The sequence below is a fragment of the Megalopta genalis genome, chromosome 13, assembly GCF_051020955.1.
Source record: "Megalopta genalis isolate 19385.01 chromosome 13, iyMegGena1_principal, whole genome shotgun sequence".
NCBI classification, from domain to species: domain Eukaryota; kingdom Metazoa; phylum Arthropoda; class Insecta; order Hymenoptera; family Halictidae; genus Megalopta; species Megalopta genalis.
The window spans coordinates 6313704-6339467 of NC_135025.1; the positions used below are offsets into that span (position 1 = coordinate 6313704).

Here is a 25764-nt window from a genome sequence, read left to right on the forward strand (position 1 = left end):
AAGAACAAATGTTTTATGCACCATTATGACCGGGAACCGTATCAACTTTGGAACATTATAAACGAAGTTCGTCGGATCGGCTACCGAGCATCTTTCCGAACACTCCAATTTGCCATTAAATTCTCTCGGCCTATTGACAGAGTTTTGAGGTTACGCAACAACTTCGTTGCATCGGCGGATTTACGGTCGATTGAAACAGCATCGGAAACTTTTCGATTCCTTCGGAATCAGCGATCTAAAATTGAACCTCGAACCGTCGGAGTTTCACACGTCTGACGGGCGTCAGATTGTGTTATCAAGCGAACTTTTTCGTTTGAAATTCTTTATTTCCGATATTTGTATACTTTGCGTATACTATACTGTACTATTATTATTATACTATACTATATTATTATTATTATTATATTATGCTACACTATTATTATTATACTATACTATACTATGCTATTATTATTGTACTATACTATACTATACTATACTATGCTATTATTATTGTACTATACTATATTATACTATTATTATATTATACTACACTAGACTATACTATTATTTTTATACTATACTATACTATACTATTATTATTATACTACACTAGACTGTACTATTATTTTTATACTATACTATACTATACTATTATTACTATACTATACTATATACTATACTATATTTATACTTATATACTTTACATATTTAAATAAAGTAAATTCTAATTTGTCGATAAGATTGTACAAAGTTCTTTATTTATATGTCTAGTATTAATAAAATATGTTAACAAAATAGTGTTGACGAAGTAAAAAGTGTTAATAAAATATCAATAAAAATACAAGCAGAAGAATGTAAAATCGTAAATCTACGCGACTCGTCCGTTAATCGTTAATATTAAGTTGCAATATTCGAGCCTGTCGCGACCTTCGCGCACGTACGAGCGTAGCAACATTGTGTCGGTTTCCTCCGGCCTCGATAAATTTGTGTGCGCATCGACATTAAACGGGCAGCAAACGATTCTCTTTTAGGACGAGTCCACGCACAGGGAGTACAAAAGCCAGTAATCCAGAAGACACACGGACACGTGTGTGTCTATTAAAGGGTGGATTTTCATTACGGTCCGCGCAGCAGAACGGGGCTGCATCGCATTATTCTGCAACGCCGTCGCCGGTTCATAAAGTCCGGGCTAATAAAATCGGTCGAAGATTCTTGTTTCAAAGCGGTGCAACGTGAACTTAATGAAATTTGCTTTTCATTCTCCTGCTCCCCCCGCGCCCTTCCCCCTTGTTATTCCCTTGTTTTCAAGGGTACTTTTCACTTAACCGGGGAACGAATCGGTCCTCACGTACGACGAGCGTCCGCTCGGGAAGATTGGACGGCTTGAAAGGAGAACAGTTCGAAACCCCCATATTTCTCAGGCTTTTTCCCCGCCTCGCTCGTTCACCGGCAAATTTTATTAGGAAACCGGATGGCTTCTCTCCCGCTTCGAGCGTGACCGTTATTAAAGACGCGACCGGGCGAAATGAGACAGGTCCTCGATCTTGCCACGAATCGGTCTTCCACAACCGCAAACAATGCCGAATTCCAAACTGTCCCTGCCTAACGACGATGATTCCGGCCGTTGTTAATTTCTTCGGGAAATTTCAGGGATCCCTCGGTTTATCGCGGCGACCCGAATAACTCCCGTCCGTAGCCAGCGAATCAATATTTCACGTATGCGACTAATTACCGGTATCTCACGTTTGTGACTGCGATCAGTTTTACACACACACACACACACACACATACATACACATTGTGAGAAAATCGCGTTAATTTTGCGTGCATTTAATACGACGTACATACGCAACCTGCTTATGACAATATTTAATATTTATATTTCGCAAGTAAAATGGAAAAGAAAAATGTTTAAAGAATTAAAAGATTCTGTTATCAACAAGTCTTGGCTTGATATATTGTACGTAATTATTAATTATCGTATATACAGGCTGACCCAAAATTATGATATTTCCGGGAAACGAGACGGGTTCCTCAGGTCATTTGTAGCAACTTTTTCCTTAGCGAAAATGTTCTACGAGGCACCGTTTACGAGTTATTAACTGACAACACTGACCAATCAAAGACGAGCTCGGTTGGCGCGCGAGCCAACGAGCGCACGACGCCCAGTTCCGCAGATTGGCTCCGCCGCTTTGCGCCGCCTTTGTGCCAGCCGAGCTCGCCTCTCATTGGTCACGGTTTTTCGTTAATAACTCGCGAACGAAGCCTCGCAGAATATTTTCGCTAAGGAAAAAGTTGCTTCAAATGATCTCAGGAATCCCTCGCTTCCTGGAAATACCATAATTTCGGGACATCCTGTATATAACAACGAAAGAAAGTTAAATTATGACCCATTCTTGTGTGGGAAATTATTTCTTCTAAATTTGCTATAAACAATTTTTCTAGCACATTAAATAAACATTAAGGGACGATGTCAATTTTCAGTTAACTTCTGTTGCAGTTTCTATTTCGCGCAAAATCCGCACTCTACTTGTAACACGACGCGTTGTGTAAAATAATAATACATACTTTGTTAAAATCCTCCAGCAAACAGGCTCATTCTCGTCAACAATAAGAACTGCTAAGCACTTATTTCGTCAGTAGTCGCTAATTAAAATATTCGATTAACAGTTTTTCCTCCGAACAAAGTGTTAATAATACCACCGAACGACATACTCCCGCCGGAACAAAATGAAACGATTAACCAACGGAAACGTATCCGTTCGAAGTAAAAACGTCCGCATTGCGTGCCCTGAAAAAAGAATCTTCCACGAGAGGTTCGGCCGTGTGTGTGCGGGAGCTGGTATATCCGGCGAGTGCATTGCAGTCCAACGCAGATCAATAACGCGGTCCATTAAATCATGTTTCAATCAATTCAACGTTCCTCGGGCTCGTTCCTCATGAAACCGTGAGCCACTCGCGAAAGAACTGATCCGCCGGATCGATACCAGGCGAATCATTTTTCCGGCGGCGTTTCAAGGCTTCTAATTTCATCGAAAAGCCCGATCCCGATCCCGCCGGCGGCGGCTGGCTCTCTTTCACGGTTTCGCTCGCTGGAAATCGTCTGTCATCGTCTTTCCCCGGGCTTTCGTCTCTCAATTTCGCACGGCCGATCCGGGAGAACCGCGATATCCCCCCGTGCTAATAGCACGGGGGATGGCCGCGATTAGGGCACTTCGGGCGCGACGATGAAAATTCTCGCGCGACGTCGCGAGGAGACGATCCCGATCTTTTTTCTTGCGGGGGATGAACCGGCGACTAGATCCCGGGATTAGACGTTTATTCGAGTTCGCGAGATTAAAGGAGAGCTGCGAGAGATTCCGCGTGTCCTGGAAGATTATTGTCCCGGATCTCGCGGCTTTATTTCATTTTCTTGCCGCCGCGGCACTTCCGTTCGCGCAGCTTATTATGAACGAGGACGCGTTCCGAGCGTCGAAATCGCACGAGATGCGAGTCGTTTTTCGGGTTTTTCTCCTTCTCTTTATTACGACTTTCACGCGTCGATCATTCAATGACTTTAAATCGCTTAATATAATATCACTTAATTCTTTAATCGAATGACGAGTCTCGCCTCGAAACGTTTCCTGTGCCGGATTCGACGTTGACGGGCGACGACCGCCGCGTATTTGAATGTTTAAAAATCGTACAAGTTTCTTTTAACTTGTGAAGATAGAAATCACATTGCGATTTTTAGGCGTTCTCTTGCCTTCTTTTCCATCTAAAACTGTGTCATTATAAAAACAGTAGTCGCTGTTACTAAATTATTCTGCGAGGGTAGATCAGTTTTTTGGCAATAAAGCACTTTATTGGGAGTTGACAGGATGATTTAACTATTTATTTTCGTTTTAAGTTCACTCGAACAAAAATAATCCTAAAAATGTCTTTAAAAATGTCTCTATCCTAAAAATAAACCTAAAACACCATCGTGAACTATAAATTCAAGGTTATATAAATATATCAAATAAAAATGGAAATATTTCTGTTCTGTTTTATGATCATTCCTCGCACAGGGTTGTTGCCCTAAATTAAATAAGCGAGGGACTAAACGATGCAGAAAAATCACGCGAACTCGGAACAGTTTGTTTGATAATTTAAGAGTGGAAGAGGCGAGATTTGCATTGGACAGACAACATTTTATGGCGATTGCTTTTGCGATTTATGGCAATTTTCTAAACTACTCGTTGCATCAAAGTTGAACCGTCTGTCAGACTACGAAATTTCAATTTCATTTCTTTCAATTCTTCCTATCCTTCAATTTCAGTCAATTTTATAACGAAATTGTACCCGCGTAATCGAATCATGCTCGACTACACCGCATAAAACTAAATTAATCTCGTTCTGCAATTAATTCTTAAAGATTACCTATTTTCGTGCGATTCGTTGCAGCATTTTTGTATTACTTTTGTTTCGCGAAATTTCGGAACTCCGCGTCGCTTTCGAAACGTCGATAATACGAAGCTCTTTTAACGCGACTCGGGCGCCGGCTCGTATTGTGTTTTGGCCGGATAGATAGATGGGTATCGGTGGTCAAGGCCATCCGATTTGAAGGAGTGCGGAACGATCCGAGAAATTACTCCGATATTACTTTGAAGTTCGTGATGAAAGAAGTTCACTTATCATCCGTGCGCCGCTTCTCTGTATACATACAAAGTAATGAACAGACTGCAGCTCTTCTTGCAAGATTAAAATGTTCCATAACATATGCAAAAAAAAGAAAACAAAACAGGAATCAAATAGAACTCGGTTGCTATAATTTTTCAGCTATTTTCAATTTCATCGATCAAAAGTACGTAACAGTTGCTGCATAACATATACAAAAATAAAGAAAACAGGAATTAAATAGAGCTTGGTTGCTATAATTGTTCAGCTACTTTCAATTTCATCGATCAAAAGTACGTAACAGTTGCTGCATAACATATACAAAAAGGAATCGAATAGAGCTTGGTTGCTATAATTTTTCAGCTACTTTCAATTTCATTGTTTAAAAATACGTAACAGTTGCTGCATAACATATGCAAAAAAAAAAGAAAACAGGAATCGAATAGAGTTTGGATGCTATAATTTTTCAACTACTTTCAATTTCATCGATCAAAAGTACGTAACAGTTGCTGCATAACATATACAAAAATAAAGAAAACAGGAATCGAATAGAGCTTGGTTGCTGTAATTTTTCAGCTATTTTCAATTTCATCGATCAAAAATGCGTAACAGTTGCTGCATAACATATACAAAAATAAAGAAAACAGGAATCGAATAGAACTTGATTGCTATAATTTTTCAGCTACTTTCAATTTCATCGATCAAAAGTGCGTAAAAGTTGCTGTATAACATATAGAAAAATAAAGAAAACAGGAATCGAATAGAACCTGGTTGCTGTAATTTTTCAGCTATTTTCAATTTCATCGATCAAAAATGCGTAAAAGTTGCTGCATAACATATACAAAAATAAAGAAAACAGGAATCGAATAGAACTTGATTGCTATAATTTTTTAGCTATTTTCAATTTCATCGATCAAAAATGCGTAACAATTGCTGTCCGATCATAAATAATATCATGAATTCGATCATCGCAGATTATACTTGAACTACTTTTCGTTTACACCGATTTTTGTCTCTTTATTTCTTTTCGAATGATATTCCTAAGTATTCCGAAAGTGTTAAAATTTGGAAAATTGTAGAATACATTTGTTCAAATGATTTTCTCGCCAGATTATTAATAATTCGCCCAATTTCTCAATTCTTACAAATTGTAAAGATTGCAAGAAAATGTCAGTTTTAAAATGCTCGACTACACCAAAATTAATCGTTCTCGTATTGTTATACATATTACAGTCTTATCGGATGAGTATAACATAATAGCAAATTTATCGCGTATCGTAGGAATCGAGCATCATTTCTATCCATTATTCCGTCTATGTCTCTGTTCCATGGTAGTATTATCGACGTCCAGTGTCACGGCTGGAAGCCTTCAACCCGTTCGGCTGCATTATTTCAAGCATGATTGCCACAGCATCGGTTTTATTGTCCATAATCTGTTCGGCGTAACGCCTGGTTAATTTACGCGGCTTCGTCTTTCATAAAACGATCATAAAGCTATCTCCATTTCTAACCGTTTACAGCCTGTATCTTTGCACTGCTCTTTACAGTTGCGACCTTGGTCTTCGGCGTGGTCGCGCACGTGTTCTCGTCATTCTTACAACATTTTGCTATAACCCTCGAAACCTTGACACCTATAGCGTCGCTGCTATATAGCGCAATTGTGCCACGCGAAGTATATAGGCGTTCTTCTTTTTCTGTTTCTTTTGCTTCGCGAGAACGCGTCTTGTCCCAATGTTAATTGTTAATCGTCTTCGACGCGATCGTTAATACGTTGACAGACGTGCGAGTCGAGGTTAATAACAATATTTGCTTAAATGTTACGCGAGTCCTCAGAGTCATCTTTCAGAATGGATTTGTCTTGTTCTTACCCAATTTCTCGTCGATGTTTAAAAAAAAAATTGATATCTGTCGTAATTAATCTCTGAAGAGAGATCTCGGTAATTGCGAAATTCGAGGTATTGGCAATTTCTCTGCGAATATATAATTCTCCCGAAAATATAATTCGACTAAATATGCTGATCGAATGCGGTACGATACTAATTCAAAGCACACTAAATTAGGAAGAGATTCTAATATTATAACATAATATTATAACTAATATTATATTATATATGATTATAATATTATAATATTATAACTAATATTATATTATATATGATATTATATTATATATGATAACTAATATTATATTATATATGATTATAATATTATAATATTATAATTAATATTATATTATATATGATTATAATATTATAATATTATAACTAATATTATATATGATTATAATATTATAATATTATAACTAATATTATATAATATATAATTATAATATTATAACTAATATTATATTATATATAATTATAATATTATATAATATTATATTATATATAATTATAATATTATATAATATAATATTATAACAACGTTTATGTGGAATTAATGATTAGATGTTAGCGTACTTATAAAGCTTCTACAGAGAGAGATAGAGGGAGAGAGATAGAGATAGAGATAGAGAGCGAGAGAGAGAGAGAGAGAGAGAGAGAGAGAGAGTGAGGGAGATGGACAGAGAGGGTGAGAGAGAGAGAGAGAGAGAGAGAGAGAGAGAGAAATGGAGAGAGAGGGTGAGAGAGAGAGAGAGATGGAGAGAGAGGGTGAGAGAGAGAGAGAGATTCTTGCAACGATTCTCGAAACCATTCACTAATAATTGTCTCCACCGAATGTAGCACTTTGGTCATTTAAGATTTGGTCATAAAAATTAAAAGCAGCAAATTCGAAGTCGTACGTACAAGCTTAAAGCAATTAGAGCCCCCTCCGAAACACGAGTTCGCCGCGAATCGTCTTTCTTCATTTAAGAAGAACGATGCGCTTGCTCTCAGCGTTTCCACAAATATCGTAAATAAGTAAATACACGGAAGCTACGAAACTTCTACGAAGTGTACCTAATTCTATTTGTAGTACCTTTACTTTCATCCTCAACATCCAGACAATCTAAAATTCCAAGCAGCATGCGGAACAATAAAACGGTAAATGAAACATTCATTTGTGAGAACATTAAATCATATACACAATGGGGAAACACATATTAAACACAAGGATAAAGAACAGTTCTGGATCTCCTAAAACAATTAAAATAGTAACAGAAAGAATTGGAGGAACGTATATAACGAGTGGAACTTTTGAGATTGATAAACGATATTTATAAACGCTGTATAAACAATTGAAGATCGCAAGAGTCGCAAGTTTTGTCCGGATTTTTGACTCGTTCGACCAACGAGTGCGAGAAATGTGCAGTTATCGATGAAATTGTTAACATGCATATAGCTAACCGAGATCTAAGAAAATTAAATTAAATTTGTACAGGTTCGTTATAGGCTCGGATGGAATAGTTAAAAAAACGAGACTCTTTTATTTCCTGTTGGAAATAAATACAATGGAAACATTGTACTTTATTGTTGTCCCTCAACCTTATAAACAAACATTCAAATCGTTTAGTCTAGTTCGAACAAAATTACAGAGTTACAAATGGTGTCCGAATATTAATTGTAGTAACTATACTTACGTCAACATAATGAGATATCATTGATTCCATATAAATAAAATGGACAAGTAAAGAAATGTCAACTACATATTTCAGAAGATTAAAAAAAGGTATATTAATAAAGAACGAAGCAGTTTTTCTTAATTTACGAAAATTATATATATATATATATATATATATATATATATATATATATATAATTTTCGTAAATTAAGAAAAACTTATATATATATATATATATATATATATATATATAAAGCTTCTTATATTTTTATATTTAATCATTTTATAATATCACAACCTGTTTAACGAACAAATCAGCCGTTTATTTTTGCAGCTAATTAGAATTTCTACTGTTCCAAAGTTGGACAAAATTCTTGGGAAATTGATCGTGCCTGGGTCGACGTGATCCACGGGCGAAAGTGGTGGAAAAAATGAGCTTGAACGGCCAGATGGGGCACGAAAGGGTTGAAACGACGAGAGAAGCGGCGATGTGGTGAACGCGAAAGAACGGGGGTAGCAAGGGGATGGAAAGTTCGGAGGCTTGATTTCTCGCAGGCTGCGGCGAGCGTTAAGGTAGGTCAGTGAACGCGGTTCCAGGCAGCTTCAGCGGAAACACCCCGGGACACCCACGTCCTCCCCTTGTTCGCTCGATATCTGGAAACGACGACAGTAGACTCACCGGATAGCTGGCGGGATGGTTGAACCTGCGGTTAACGGGGGAGCTAAAAATGCTCTAATCGTTTCTAATTCCATAACGTCTCTCTGCTGAGTCGTGGCAAGCAGAGTGTTCTGCTCTAAGTAAATCTGGGGCCTTCAGCTTTGGGGCCTTTCGCTGAATCGCAGATATTTGTTTATTTATTTATTGGACGGGATATAGAGATCTATTGAACAATATAAATATGGATAAGTGAATAACAATCGAACGTAGAAAATTAGAATATACTCGAAGATACTCGAAGAAGATACTCGATATAAATTGTTGCAATAGATTGTTGACTTAGATTAGGTTTTCCCAGAAAATAAGTCGGTGCTTAGTGAATTAACATAATTATGATAATAATAGACTACGGATTTCTGTGCAGAATAAAAATTGTCTACGCCAATTGCAAGAAATAGGAACTAAATAAAAAGTTATCACTTCTTTTTTAATAATTTTACTTGATTGCGAATAATACAATGGCACTTTTCAATTCTTTTGATCTTTTTTCCAACATTTTAAATTGAAACCAAGCAGTTTTTTCATAAATGCATACAACCCGCAGCCTAATAATAATTAAGTAATAATTCATAAAATGCCTAATGATTACAAGTTCTGATTACAGCGTCAAAGAATATCAGGTCTGTCTTAAATTAATTGATTCTGAATAATGGACAGCTGCATACTGGTCGTGAGAGTAAATATCAAAGTATATGAAGGGAGGTATATAAGGGAGGGGGAGGCAATCGATTATGTTATACAGAATTTTGAAAACAGTTACATCGAATTTTGAAAACAGTTACATAGAATTTTGCAAACTTTACAGATCAGCGATGGTTAAATTAATTAACAGTCAATGTTAATCTGTACAATTACATAAATTTGTCAATAAGAACCCAGAATGGTGGAGCATATTTTACGTCTCTCTCGTTCTTCTCTCTCTCTCTCTCTCTCTCTCTCTCGCAGCGTGCAATCTGAGTCAAAGTGCAATGACCTGTTCCATGCAATGAGATGAACTCCACGCGGAACGTCTGTCTTTCCCACCCCCGCGAGCAGTCGACCGGTCGCTAAGGGTGCGAAGATTTTCCAGAAAAATATTTCCTTTTCCGCTTCCCTTTATTTTCCTTCTCCCCCCCATTATTCCTCCTTCTCTTTATAACATCTATATTCAAGGCTCGACACGGGGCTATAGAAAAAATATTAATTGCGGATGAACTTCTCCGATCGACCGTAGAGGTGATAATTGCAGGGCACCTCCCCACGGAGCGATTCTGCTTTTTTGCCAGGAGAATTCATACACCTAAACATTGCTGGTAATGCTGTTAATCAGTCATGATCTTCTCCCTTTTCTATTAAAAATATTATGCATCGTCTAATTAATAATAATCCTTACGTCGCCGTAAGCATCTGGCGGAATTGCATATATTGAATCAGTGCAGCGTATTCGATTGAATGCAATCGAATAATAAACTAAACAAACTAATTAAACGAGAAGTTCAACGATGTATACAGAGTGTTCCATGATTATGTTGAATATCCGGAAAGCTGTGATTTCTGAGGTGATTCGAAGTAACTTTTTCCTTGGCGAAAATGCGATCTCTTCGATGAAGAAGACATCTCTTCAGTGCGAGATGACTCGTTTAAACGAGAAGTCCGTTACGTTCCCGCAGAAGAGATTTCAAAAGTTCAAGTAAGTCTTGAGAATCGTCCGCCGTCGTTCTATTATTTCCACCATGTTTTATACTAATTGTGAGGAACGCGGCGGTTCCTGTGCACTTTTTACTTCAATGCAGCTTGCTTCATTTGGGTCGGTCACTCGGCTGAAAGGCATGTCAGGAGGACCGTGAATCCTTTCCGGTCCCTCATCTCCGCCCGTTCCGCAAAGAAGTACGCGGCACGTCCGTCTTTTTACGCGGACGTCGTGGATTTTGACGAGTTTCAGAGCCTGTTTAGAGAGTTACCGAGAAAGAACCATTCACAAAGCCGTGTACACCGAGGGCCTCCGGTTTGGTTACGTAGGAGGACGAAGCCGTGCAAGATTCGCGCAAAGAAAAGGCACGTCGAAACCCTTTTAGCGTCGGCACGCTCGCTGCCGTCTCTTTTATAGAAGTTGTCCCGAAAGACGCTGAAAATCGGGAAACGAGAGGTTCCTGAGATCATTTGAAGTAACTTTTTCCTTAGCGCGAATGCAATCCGAGGCTTCGTTTGCGAGTTATTAAGGAAAAACGGTGGCCAATGAGAGGCGAGCTCGGCTGGCGCGAGGCGGCCGAGCGAACGAGCGGACGGCCGGCGATTGGCTCGGCCGCTTTGCGCCGCCTTGCGCCGCCTCGCGTCGGCCGAGCTGGCCACTCATTGGTCGCTGTTTTTCGTTGATAACTTCTAAACGAAGCCGCGGATTGCATTTTCGCTAAGGAAAAAGTTACTCCGAATGACGTCAGGAACCCTGAACTTCCCTTATTTTAATTCTTGATTAAATCTCGTCGATTGTCACGAATGAAGATAAAGGAAAAACTGTAGACGATTCTGCATAGGCAATTTGAAATCCAGTTTTACAGAATTTAAAATGTCACAAACATCGTAGATTCGAAGACTGAACTCTCTTCATTGCAAACATCTCAATTAGACAATGTTATAGTTCTATAAATAATGCTGTAAAATAATCCGATATACTTGAGACGACCTCGCGAATGGTTAAGAGAGGCTCTAACGAGTTAAACGATTCGCCCGACGGTGCAGTGAAAGCTGCAGCCTAGCGTTTCGCGAATGTTTTATACAGCGGATTTATTATGAAGCCGAGGAAGTTGCGAAATGCAGGTCCGTCGCGGAACTAATGGCACGTAATGCCGGCGTTTCTGCGACCATAATTGCTACAACATCGAGCGAGACGGCCAGAATGGAGGCCTCGTTAGGGGGTTGCGCGGCTAAGTGGCCGCTGCATAATTTCGAAGCAACGAAAAGTTCGCTTCTGTCCCGTTTTCAATTATTCATCGTGTCGTCCGGCTGCCGGCCGAATTCGGGTCGGCCACGCTAATCCGACATTATCAAGATTGCTCTCTCGCGGTATACGTAAGGTTATTCCGCGAATTTGTCAATTGTTGGCCAGCTTCGAAGACCGTGCGAGCGCGGTTCCCAAGTTTGAGTTCGATTAATCTTTGAACGGATCCCGGAAATTTTCGGATCCCGGTCCAACGGTGTGTCTGTGTGTGTGTGTGTGTGTGTGTGTGTGTGTGTGTGTGTGTGTGTGTGTGCACAATCAATTCAGCCCGCCTCCGATTAAATTAACCCAATTACATCTGCGGCGGCTACTCTCGTTTCAATATTTGTAATCGTTCGAAGAACCGGATGAATTGTGTCGATCCGTTTCGTTGCGCAATGTTGACCCGCGGCCAGAGAGAGAGCTGGATAAACAACTATTTCAAATCGTAGACGGTAACTGAATATTTTATTTAACAACGCGCACGGATTTTTGCAACTGAAACATCTCGTTTGCTGCAAAAGCGATACCTTCGAAAATATACAATGTTTTAGTTGCACGGAAAATGATACTTTTCGGAATCAAATAATTTGCTCGTTCTGGAAAACGATATTTTTGCGAATAGAGTATTTTGTTTATTGCGCAGATTGCTCGTCGTTGTATTTCCGTGGTATGTTTTTCTTGAAATATACCGAAGATATTTGATGCCAATCAGCGAAATACTTTTTCTCTGCGTTGCAAAACACGCGTCCAATGCGAGTCTTTGTTAAACGAGTTATGGAAAGAAATAATCTTCAACGCATGAGATCATAATATAAAATAATATTAATATACGATATTATTTGCAAGAAATAGCTCTTCCATGTGCGTATTCTGCGACAGGTTTTGTGTCAGAATAGCGTGAATTCATCGGCAAAGATGAAGAATTTTATTTTATTCGTCAGATTGTCAAAATAACGTATTGCATTTCATGTTTTCGATTATCAAAACAACATAATATTTCGTTTCATGTTTTAGATTATTAAAATAGAATATTTTCTTCACCGAAATTTCATTTCCTCCTTGAAATACGATTTTATTCCAATCGCGAAGCATCTGTTATTTAAAATATTATTTTAAATGCTCTTTTTCTAGAAATGTTGACCAACTCTGTTTACAACAAATAGAAAACGTTATCTTTAGAATGAAGGAAAAATAAATGAGGAACTACACTTAACGATAATGAAATTGGTTACTGCTCAAACTTAAGTTTGCGAGGATATAGATAAAACACAATCATATTTCTCTTGATAATTTCATTTGACAAAAAATTCTTAATAAACGTGATTATTCGTGTACTTCTTATACGTCTTCGTTTGAATGATTATTTTTTACATTAAAAAATCCATTTCATAAAAATATGTATCTATCAAAATATAAAATTTATCTATCTATCTATCAAGATTATTAAATTTTCTCTTGCTTTTATTTTTTATAATATATCATTGTTGAAAGTGCTATAAGTCTATTCGAAGCTAAAAAAATCGTTTATTTTCCTCAACGATTTCAATAATTATTGTTGCATGATAAAATCCAACAGATATGTAATGTTTGAAGCATCGCCCTCTCTCTCTCTCTCTCTCTCTCTCTCTCTATAATTGACTAACTTTTGCCAATATTTATTATATAAAAATAAAATATAAATAAAATAAAAATATAATATATAAAAAAAATATATATAATATAAATATATGTAATAATATAATAATATAATATAATATATATAATATAACATAATATAATAATAATATAATAATAATATAATATATATAAAAACATATATAAAAAAAATAATATATATGAAAAAGAAAATAGTAACGGCTCGATTATACCATCTCGATCAGAATGACTGTACATAAATTCGAAGATCCACTCGTCGGTAATAATTACAGAATTATCGATTAATATATATTAACACAAGCATGACGAGAACAGACGCGAAATAATGATTACAGGAGATTGCACCGACTCCGGCGACACGAGATGATAATTATAGAAGATAGTTACAGTTACGCGAGATAATGTTACAAAGCAACACATTCGTCAGAAGTGCGGCGACTGGGGAGCAGCGGCAGCTAAATAGTCGGCAGCGGTGCGAAATTATCGCAACGCCACGTCCTAATTTACGCCGGCAAATTGCACGTAGCCAGTCCATAAGTTACCGTTGGTATTAACGATACCGGCGGATCTGTTTACTTGGCCGTTTAATTGCACGTGCACGCGAGCCACAATGCGATACACGCGTACCACGGCTCCTCGTTTATGAACGACGACAACCGTCGCGGTTACGAGCCAAAACTCTAATTCACCGCGCCACCTAAGACAATTGGACCTTTCGACGTCGGAGAGCATCGATAGACGCTTCGGTTCGGTCAACGCGCGTCTCAGAAACGATGAAACATCTCGGCGAACATTCGGACGTCGGACCGTGAAAATTCGCGAATTTGTAATTTCATTCTTGAGTGCGAGGATTTTTGACAATCGAATGTACGTGAAAAACTATATGCAATATTTATATTTATATATATTAAATTAAATATAATTATATATAAATATAATATAATATATAAATAAATGTAATATGTAATTATATATAAATATAGAATAATATATAAATAAATATAATATATAATTACATATAGATATAATATAATATATATATAATTATATATAAATATATAATATAATATATAATTATATATAGATATAATATAATATATATATAATTATATATAAATATATAATATAATATATAATTATATATGAATATAATATATTAAATTAAATATATTTATATATATATTTTATTATATATAACTATATATAACTATATATAATAATTGAACGTACATCAAATATAAGTATACTAATTCAAAATATACTACTTCAAGAATCTTAATTGCCTGAATAAATTGCAAAAATTACTTAATTCCATAGAGAAATTGTAGAAAAATTCTGTATTCTTTTCTGACGAAAAGAAGAATCGAAGGGAAACCTGCTTCACGGTCGAAAATTGAACGTCCATTAAATACAAGAATATACTAACTCGTAAAACTTAATTGCCCAAATAAATTGCAAAAATTGCTCTATTACATAGAAGTTGTAAAAAAGTTCTGTATTCTTTTCTTACGAAAAGAAGAATTGGTACGATCAAACTTGATTACACTCTGAATTACAGGGTTGTAATTAATTAATTACAACTGCAAGGAATTACGACTCCGTAATAATTACAGAGTTGCATCACACGTTGTTAAAGCTTTCGCATTCTAGCATTCTGCGTTCACGCTGAAAAAACGCATAAGGGAGGCGTCGCTAGATTTGTTTCTCTCTTATCTCGCAACGAGCTGTAACGTTGTAACCGCGTGTAAACCGAAGTTAGCAATTGTTCCGAGAACTTCCCCGAATTACCCAGGGCCGGGCAAGAAATGACGGACGTTGCACGACCATAATCGCGACATTGAACACGCTCATGACTGGACCTGGAAGCAATACGACCGTAGAATGCCAAGTTCCCCGGCTGCGAAATTTTGGCAACGTTTCGATCTGGCCGTTCTCCATCGGGCCGATCGCTTACGAGATGCATAGCTCACTGTCACCAGGGGCATATTTTTACTGTCGGCTCGTGGGAGTATTTCCGATTTATCATTTCGCAAAGACGCATCGCCGATTCGAGCATGGCGGCCGGCCCGCGCGTGCAGGGAAAAGCAAGAGAATCGCGGGCTTCTTCGGTTGCACGTGGTGCAATAATTGAATTACTGGAACCGTGCGACCGCGTGAAACGGACAATGCAACCTTGCACGGTAACTGGAGCGATTAGAACACTTCGCGACACTGCGAATATTTAGAGAAATGAGTTACGGTTAATTATAGTAACCGCGATAATCGGTGGACTCTGTCGGCCGGAACTGTTACCTTGAAAATAGTCTCAATATTATTATTATTATTATTATCATCAATATTACTATTATATTCAATATTAATATTATTATTATTATCATCAATATTACTATTATATTCAATATTAATATTATTATTATTATCATCAAAATATTACTATTATATTCAATATTAATATTATTATTATTATCATCAATATTACTATTATATTCAATATTAATATTATTATTATCATCAATATTACTATTATATTCAATATTAATATTATTATTATTATCATCAATATTACTATTATATTCAATATTAATATTATTATTATTATCATCAAAATATTACTATTATATTCAATATTAATATTATTATTATCATCAATATTACTATTATATTCAATATTAATATTATTATCATCATCAATATTACTATTATATTCAATATTAATATTATTATTATTATTATTATTATTATAGATTTAATTTACAATAATTTCAGCGTAAATTTAATTTTGAATAAAAGTTTTGCCGCAATTTTACAGAAATATCAACGCAATCCTTGGTATCAGATAAAATTTCTATTCGATGAAATAATTCAATTTCTCTAATAAATATAACTATAAATTAAATTATCGTTCTATCTGTTTACGGACGCTTTAATAAACTAAAATTAAATTAATAAACTTCATTGAACCTCTAATAAATTTAATTGAAAAAAGTTCTTTCTGCATTGCATTCTCATAGAAATATTAATAAATTAATAGAATCCATTTAATCGAGTTGATCAGCTTTCTGCACCTTCGACTTGATTCGATTTTAATTACAGTTTTCACCGAAACAATTACTTATGCTTATTTAACCATTGTCAGGTTACTATGTCATATTGTTTAAATTTTGACCGGACAGCGTGCTATTAATTCGCGGAGTGCGTCATTGAACTTGCTCGATATATTATGGCAGAACGAAGGCGTTAATAGGCGAAGGGGGCTGCTGCTCCTCCCGGTGTTGTCACTTATTTTAGATTGAAGACACGCCAGTGTACCTATTTATTGGGACGATGTTTCGAAATTTGAACCGGTTTGACAAAACACGCTTATTTTCGTCGGCACATTTAGCAAATGTTCTAATAGAGTGGTCTACACGCTAGTTTAGTGGATCTCTTAAATCTTCCACCATTGAACTTGGTCACTCTGCCAAGCGATTGTCTTAAATCTGCCAGAAAGTCACTTACAAATTTCATTATTCGACTGTCACGAATCCGTTGTGGAATCGAATGAATCAGTGAACGCTATTATTCGGCCATTAGTAGGCGCTCCTTCAATTTGTAACTTGGATCTAACATCAACGAACGTTGCCCCAATATTGGTTATACTTTTAATTGAATATATATTGATAAAAAATCACTGTAAAAAATTACGATATTTGTTCCCTCGATTCACTGTGCTTTTCAAAATCTTTTATAAATTCCTTCCAGAAACAAACGTTTCACACGTTTTAATAAAATACATCTTACGTCACAGAGAAAATAAATAGATAACACGAACGTGTCTTAAACGAATTAATATATTTATTGAATATTTAAAAACTTTATTAACGCTTTATCGAATAAATTTAAGTTGGCCGAAATAAACGAACACGAGAGCGAACGCGAAAGTTTGGTTCTTGTTTCACGCTTCAAATTGAAATCAACAGATCGTATTTTGTATTCATTTATTTATTATTATATTATCTCTAACGTATCGAGAATAGAAATAAGCAAATTTTAGAAACAAATTAACCAAAACGATTGAGTATGAATAGACTTCACTATTGAACAAACTCACGTTCACCAAAAATGAAACAATTGAACGTGAAAACTCGTTTCTTCGTCCCACTTTAAGCCAGCAAATTACTTTATACAGCACAAATCAGTGCAAATAACTATTTTACCTTATTTCTAACAGAAAGAAGTTGAGCGTATCACCGCGATCGAAACAGAAATAAGCGAATTTTCAAAACGAAAATGAATCGAAACGAACGAAGAATAGACCGTCGATTGAACAAATTTAAGTCGTCGGCCAAAATTAGACCGCGTGTATCGCGCGTGTATCGCGCATAAGCACGCTCAATCGGCGTTCCTCTGCCAATAATAAACGGCCGCGATCATTACACGGAGAGCACTAAATTTCTCCTGGGCCGTGTTATTTTAGGCGAAATGCAGTTAGACGTAAATGCATCGCGCCGAGACAAAATTCTCGCTTCCATACGCGTGATACACGCGCCCAGGGTTAAAAGCGACACTTAGGCTTGGTGACGCGTACGCCTAAATGCTTCCAGCTGGAAAATCTCATTCTCGACCGCGCATAGATTCGATTCAACGGTAACGCCATCGTCGGCGACCATAGGCGTCCATTACATTGAACCTGTCGAACTATTTTGCACCGCTAAACCGCTTACCGTGCCTAATAAACACGCGGCAACGATCGAACGTTTTTAATCGATTTTACCGCGTTCGGAGAATCGGATTATTCCAGCTCTAATTAATCTAATTCAGAACAGAAGAATTCATTGTGACATCTTTGTACAGAGTCGTGCAATATAGACTGTAGGAAGTATTTTTAAAATAAAAAAACGAAATATTTTGAATTACTTTTCGTATGATACTGTATAAATTATTATTAAATATTTTAATATGATCTAGATATTGAGCAGAATTTTTATTCCGTCGATTTATCGTATACTTTGTTACGATTTGAAATTTGGAATTGTTATCACAGTGTATTTTAAGTGGAATTATAGTGCTTTCAAAGCGAATCTGATCATTTCAGGAAGACGCATTCTCACTCATTCATTCATTATTACCGTTGATAAACTAATGCAATTATTTCGTGAGTAATCTGTTAAATATCGAAGATGTTGCTACTATCTTTTTTTTAGTATCAGTAACCCGAGAATTATACACATTTATAATAAAACTGGGCAGTTGAAATTTAATTTAATCAAAGAAGATATTTAACCGATCAAAATTATTAAAGGAAGAATCACAATTTGAGATCGTCCTTTCCTTCTGCGTAAAAATTCGCCGATTATGTTTATATACCTGTAACGAATTCATTTTTTACATGCTTCCGCGTTCGTAATAGCAATTGAATAAAATCGAATAATATTCTCGTTCGCGAATCGATGGGTACACGATGGAGCTACAACTACACAAAGGTAGACTAGTTAATCTTTTTTTTATAAATTTAAGAATATTTGTAATAATAAAATGAACGTATTTTAATTACACTTTACGCTTCGTCGAATAATTTAACCATGAGAAAGACGCATCCACGTTTATCCCCGCGGAGAAAACTGTAAATCAGAGAAACGGGAGAGAGAGAAAGAGAGAGAACGCGCTAATCGCCTCATTAGTTCTCTCACAGTAATCGTGGTCCATATAGTAAATGAAAATACAGGATAAAATGCTGGGGGAACTGGAGTGCCAACGATAGAGCGTTTCAGGGTTGACGCAAGATGGCGGGGGCCGAGATGAAAAATGGAATCAAGTAGGCTCAAGTTAAGAAGCCGTTCGCTATCCGAGTAACAAATACTTGCTATTATCGTCCCGGAACACCTGCGCCGCGACGGCCCCTGCGGATCCCCGGCGAAAATTCCCTCCTTTTTCTTTTTCTTCTCTCCCGGACACCGATCACCCTTGTCGTTCGGCCGGGATGGTCGGCGATCTTTGAATTATGAGCCCAATTTTCGAAGCGTTTTCCCATTTCCGCGGCACCGCTTGAAAAATCCCCGGCCATTTTCAGCGGAACGTTGCTGCTCCCTTCGTCGGATTATTATCGGATTACCGGGCCGGTTTATCGATACACTTCGACCTACTTACAACTTTAATGCGAGCAGATCTCGTTAAATTCTCGGTTAATTAAACGACGTATCCAAGACGCGCAACCTAATTGGTAGTGGAAACTTATTGAATTCGAGAACCCGGGAAAATGTATATAACCGGTGCTTTCTGTTCCCGTTCAGCGTTCCCTTTGAACGATGAACAAGCGGGAGCTGCATTCGTTATCGAATTATTAAATCGCGAGATTTTACGCGAATTTATACAGGTTCCGCGACGTCGTAATTCGAAATAAACATGGTCGGGGCGAGGGTCTCGCTATACCATACTAATCTATTACTTTATAATTTATATATATAAATTCTCTAATTTAATATTAATATTATTATATTGTATTGTAATGTAATATTTATATTATGATAATATATAATAATATAATTATATTATAATATAATATCAATATTAATATTCATTATATGTATTCATTTGTATATATATCATACTGATCTATTACTTCCTAATTTACGTATATCTATATAAATTCTCTAATTTAATATTGATATTATTATATTGTATTGTAATATAATAATATAATTATATTATAATATAATATCAATATTAATATTCATTATATATTATATATAGATTATATATATTCATTTGTATATATACCATACTGATCTATTACTTTCTAATTTACGTATATAAATTCTCTAATTTAATATTAATATTATTATATTGTATTGTAATGTAATATTTATATTATAATAATATATAATAATATAATTATATTATAATATAATATCAATATCAATATTCAGTATATATTATATATACATTATGTATATATATATTCATTTGTATATTACATATATATTTTCTAATTTACATATACATTATTATTATTATTAATATTTAATTACACATATATTCATACATTATATATTATATATTTACATTTATATATTCTAATATATTTTATATTATTTCCAACATAGTTTACAGAACTCTCTGTCCCACATTAAATCGTTCATAATTTATGGCCACAAAATTTACAGGCTATTCAACGTTCGTTGCTTCGTGTGACAGGAATTTATTCAATTTAACATCTGTAAACAGCGTAACCTAATAATAATAACAGCGTCACCTTGCGACGATAAAAAAATATACGCTTGGTCAAAATTGCCCGATAACCGCAGCCCGAAAAACACGCCCTTCCGGTAACGTTTTATTCTCTAAAACAATCGAAGTCAGATCAGCTTGTTAGATACTGCAATTGTGCATCCGTAATTGCACAAGTATTAACAATTCATGGTAACGCAAGTGCACAAAATATTTCCACCGAGAGATTCGTTCGACACGTATACTCCGAGTTCCGTTCACGGTAAAACGTCTAATTATCGACTGGCCGCACACCCTTGCCCTTTCCATCTCCATTTAATTTCGGCTCGGCCGGGCTCGCGCCGTTATTTCGCCTTGAATGGCCCGCGAAACCGAGGGACGTTTTTGTGCGACGGTCGGACAAATTACCGCAAAGTTTCGCAACGGGGTGCATTAAGTCGGCCAACGGTCTAGCAACACGGACTCGGAACGCTTCGAATATTCCGCGATTTAATAATGCGGCCCGGGCCGGCGCGATGCAGAGGAAATAATCCACTCCGCGAGATTCTCGTGTAACAGACCGGATTTGGTTCTCTCGTTAAATACTATTACTCAGCGGCGGGATATTTGCAGTAACGCGAATTGTGCGACCGCAACTTACACAAGTGGGCTCCGCGAAAATCGCTCGCATACTTTCCGCATAAACGCGACGACGTTGACATTTCTCCGCGATACCTGGCATTTTTTCTCTTTTTTTTCTTTTTTCTTTTTTACTTTAAAATGCACTCGCAATGTATCTTTATCGATTCCGGTAATGCATGCAATTTTTTAACGCGCGCGTTCGCTCGCCGGCCCTTAGTCATGCGCGTAATTTTGTAATAGTATGTTCATCGAGGTCAGTATTGTTATGTAATTTTTTAATGCGTTTTCACTGACTCCGGCAACGCGGGCAATTTCTCGAATGTAGTTTTAATGGCCGAACAAACTGAGTTAGCAGGTTTATGTAATAATGGTACAATTATTCGGAATTCTGTGTTCCTGATAATCGTTCTGGAAATAATTATATTTAAAAATATTTATCTGTGCAGATACGAGGTACAGTAATGTCTCCGTAACTGGAATGATTTTTGTTCAATCTGAATGTTTCCCTTTTTTCGTTGTTCGCATAACAATGAAAATATTCCACGCGTTCGTCGGGAGAGAAAGTATAATATATTATATAGTATAATACAATTTATATAATAATTTATAATATGATTATAATTAATATTTTATTAACATTTATAATAATATAATATAATATAATATATATATATATATATATATATATATATATATATATATATATATAATAATTATAATTATTATTTTATTAATATAATTATAATATAATTTATATAATATAGTAAAACATAATTTAATTACTCATTCATGATAAAAAATTGACGATAAAAACTGATAAAAAATCATAAAAAAAATCACTGCAAATTTCTAAATTCAATATTTTGAAAATGAAAAATTTAACGCCAGAACAATCGAACCCTAAACGCGACTAATGAATATTATTCTATAAGAACGACAAGATTCCATTTATTGCTCACGATTCCAATCATAATTTCTGCTCGATGCAAGAAGATCGTTAAAAAGTGTCTCACAGAAACAGTTTTACGATATGTGAAATGATAAACGAAGATCAAAAGAAGAAGAAGAAGAAACACAGATTGTTAATAACCTTCTGTGCTTCGCGTTTCGTTAAGAAAATTTTCATCCTGCGCGAAGTTCCGCAGTCCAGCGATAACGAAACGCACGATCGGATCACCGGACGGCATAAAAAACGTCTGGAAAACATTGTTCCCACTGAAACAATTCCAACAAAAATTTCCAGCTTTTCCAGCGGAACATTTGGATTTCGTAACATTCGATTCCGCCGCGAATCGTAATGCCGAGAAGACGGCCGAGAGATCAAGAAACATTTTCGTCGGGCGCTCGTTCAGGAGAAAGTTGCCCGGTGTTCCGCGGCTATTATCAAGGGCTCCCAATTTTGCATTGTGCCCATAAATCATGGGGGAAGCGTTGACGCAACAAGACGTATTCGCTTGACGATCTGCCAGAACGAGGAATGACGGCGGCCCTCGCCGCCAACGGCAGCAGCCTCCGACAACCGTCGAAAATGGCAGAAAAATTACACGCGGCATCAATCTCGGCTATCACGTGACCGTGCAATTTCCACCGGCGATAATTGGCCGTACTTACACGCGTTATTACGATACGAGTGCCGAATGCCGGCGAAAGTTGAACCGACACGGAGTCGCGCTCGGTTTTTCTTTCGCGTGATCCAGAAATCCTTCGCGCCGCCCTCATTCGCCTCCGTCTTCGATTTCAATTCGGCCGTCAAAGTCTCGCGGCTGTTATTTATACGCGTTTCGGCGGGTCATCGTTTCGCACGCCCTCGGTATCTGGATTAACGGGGCCGTGATCGAAAAAACGCAGGTTTTCATTCGCGATAAATCACCGAGCGCCGAAAGACGCGCCGCGCGAGTCCAAAGTCTTCGCGACTCGCTTCGAACGTTCGCGCTTTACGATGCAGCTTTCAGCGATAAGAGTATAATAATTCGGCGCACTTTGAATGCGAGGATGCGACGATTCAATCGGTTAGCCGTGGCGCCGTTTTTTAGGAGCGCGGGAGTCGACCTTTGTGTCGCGGGAATCGAGCAATTTTTATAACAATATACACACCTCGGTGTAAGATTGGCCTAAAAATATTCTACACATCTTGAGAAATTCGAGGATATGTTTTCCTTTTCACTAAAATTACGGTTTCAATAGCTAATTTGTAGTATATATATAATACTATAATATATAATATAAGTATAATAATATAAAATAATATAGATAATAATATAAATAATAATAATATATATAATATATAGTATAAAATACTATAATAATATCTAATAATATATATATATACATATATATATATATATATATATATATATATATATATATATATATATAATATATTATAATAATTTATTATTATTAATATCATTATAATATTATAATATTATAATTATAATATTTACAATTATATTATAATTATAATATAGTTATAATATTATATTATTATAGTATTTTGGAAATTTGCACGCGCCATAAGCGCGCAAAGATTCGCGACATGATGGCCGCGCAGAAACTGGAATTCTAAACATATTCGGCTAAGATTAAAAAGCCACAAAATCTGCGATTCCCGTAAATTGTCGTCTGTTATCGCGAACGCTCGTGATCGACGTGTAATCTCTATGATTTCTGTAATATTCGGGAGTACGCGTGAAATTGTTTACGCGGCGCCCTCGCTTTGAAAATATCAACGTGATAAGTGTCTCGTGAAATAGGTTTACGAGCGGCCGTTCTAAAAATACGAAACCTCCAGAAACCACGTGGACGTCTGCAAGCGGTTGCAACAATTGCGAGTAGCCAAAGATTCGGTTGGCGACGCGAATTCTCGAAAGCGCGGGAAAACCGACGCGTGTTTTCCTCGCATAAGCGGTGTGTCAGTTGCGAGCACCGCGTAAACTCTGGGCCCCCGTTGTTGCTGATTTTCAATAAATAACAGGAGCACAGGGGATGCGCTGGCCGGACAACAGGTATCGTGTTTCAACGGCGCCGAGAAAAAGCGTGGTTGAAGAGAGAAAAATCCTATTCGCGCTTGGAAATGAGAGAAAAATGCTTAAAAAGAAATAGATACACAGGGGCGAATTTGTACCGGTGATCATGGTCGGAAATGATTTTCCAGTGGAATGTTTCGTATTCGAGGTATTAATGATTATTTACACTTGGCTGTTATTACCGGGGAGGAAAATTATTAGCGAAAATGTGGAAACGAGCGCGAAACGCGATTTTAATGAAAGCTTCGTTAAAATCGTTCGACAACATGATTTACCTTCTTCTGTTTCTGAAGTAAATTCAATCATTCCGATTACCAATCTGTGATTAATATTGAGTTTTAAACGTAAAATTTTGAAATGTGTAAGCAATTATATGTTTATATAATTAATTATAAGTAATTATATGATTATATAATTAATTATAAGTAATTATATGATTATATAATTAATTATAAGTAATTATATGATTATATAATTAATTATAAGTAATTATATGATTATATAATTAATTATAAGTAATTATATGATTACATAATTAATTATAAGTAATTATATGATTATATGAATAATTATAAGTAATTATATTATATAATTAATTATAAGTAACTATATCTTAAGCATATAATTAATTATAAGTAATTATATCTTAAGCATATAATTAATTATATGTTTAGTTATACTGTTTCAAGTAGTATACGAAAGTTATTCCGTCTGAAATAGTGTACAAAAGTTATACTGTTTCAAATAGTGTACAAAAGTTATTCTGTTTCAAATAGTATACTTAAGTCATTCTGTTTTAAATAGTGTACAAAACTTATACTGTTTCAAATAGCATACTTAAGTTAATCTGTTTTAAATAGTGTACAAAACTTATACTGTTTCAAATAGCATACTTAAGTCATTCTGTTTCAAATATTGTACAAAACTTACACTATCTCAAATAGCATACTTAAGTCATTCTGTCTAAAATACTGTACAAAACTTATACCGTTTCAAATAGTGTACAAAACCGATGCTCTTTATTATTATAAATAAATAACAATATAATATCATTATAAACAAATTTAAATTACACTCCAGCGTACGAAAGTCAATCTGTTTCAAATAAATTACAAAAGTTACACCGCTTCAAACAGCAAACAACAAATACTTCGTCTCAAATCCTGTCCAAAGATCGCTCCGTTTGAAACAACGTACAAAACTAATTACTGCATTCTAAATTAAGTACCCAAATCCCTCCGTTTCACATATCGTACAAGAGTCAGTCCGTTCGAAACAGCGTCCAAATGAAATGTAGCTCGCCGGCAAACATAATGGCACTTCTCTCTCGCGATACACTGCCATAACATCTCTGGCTGGAACCGGGCATTTGACATGCAGCAACCTGATCAATTAGTTAAAACAAGTGACTACCGACGAT

At 36.1% G+C, this 25764-nt stretch overlaps 1 protein-coding gene across 5 annotated transcripts in view; it reads right to left on the bottom strand.

Annotated features, from left to right (window-relative positions):
- LOC117224200 (octopamine receptor beta-1R) overlaps nt 1-25764 on the bottom strand; it is a 244764-nt gene that overhangs the window by 31777 nt on the left and 187223 nt on the right. Inside the window, exon 4 of one of the 5 annotated variants that reach the window (XM_076525997.1) lies at nt 7579-7608. The exons of the other annotated variants lie outside the window; for them this stretch is intronic. Within the exon in view, the coding sequence (XP_076382112.1) occupies nt 7579-7608 (30 nt within the window). The remainder of the gene's footprint in view (nt 1-7578; nt 7609-25764) is intronic. 5 annotated transcript variants of the gene reach the window in all.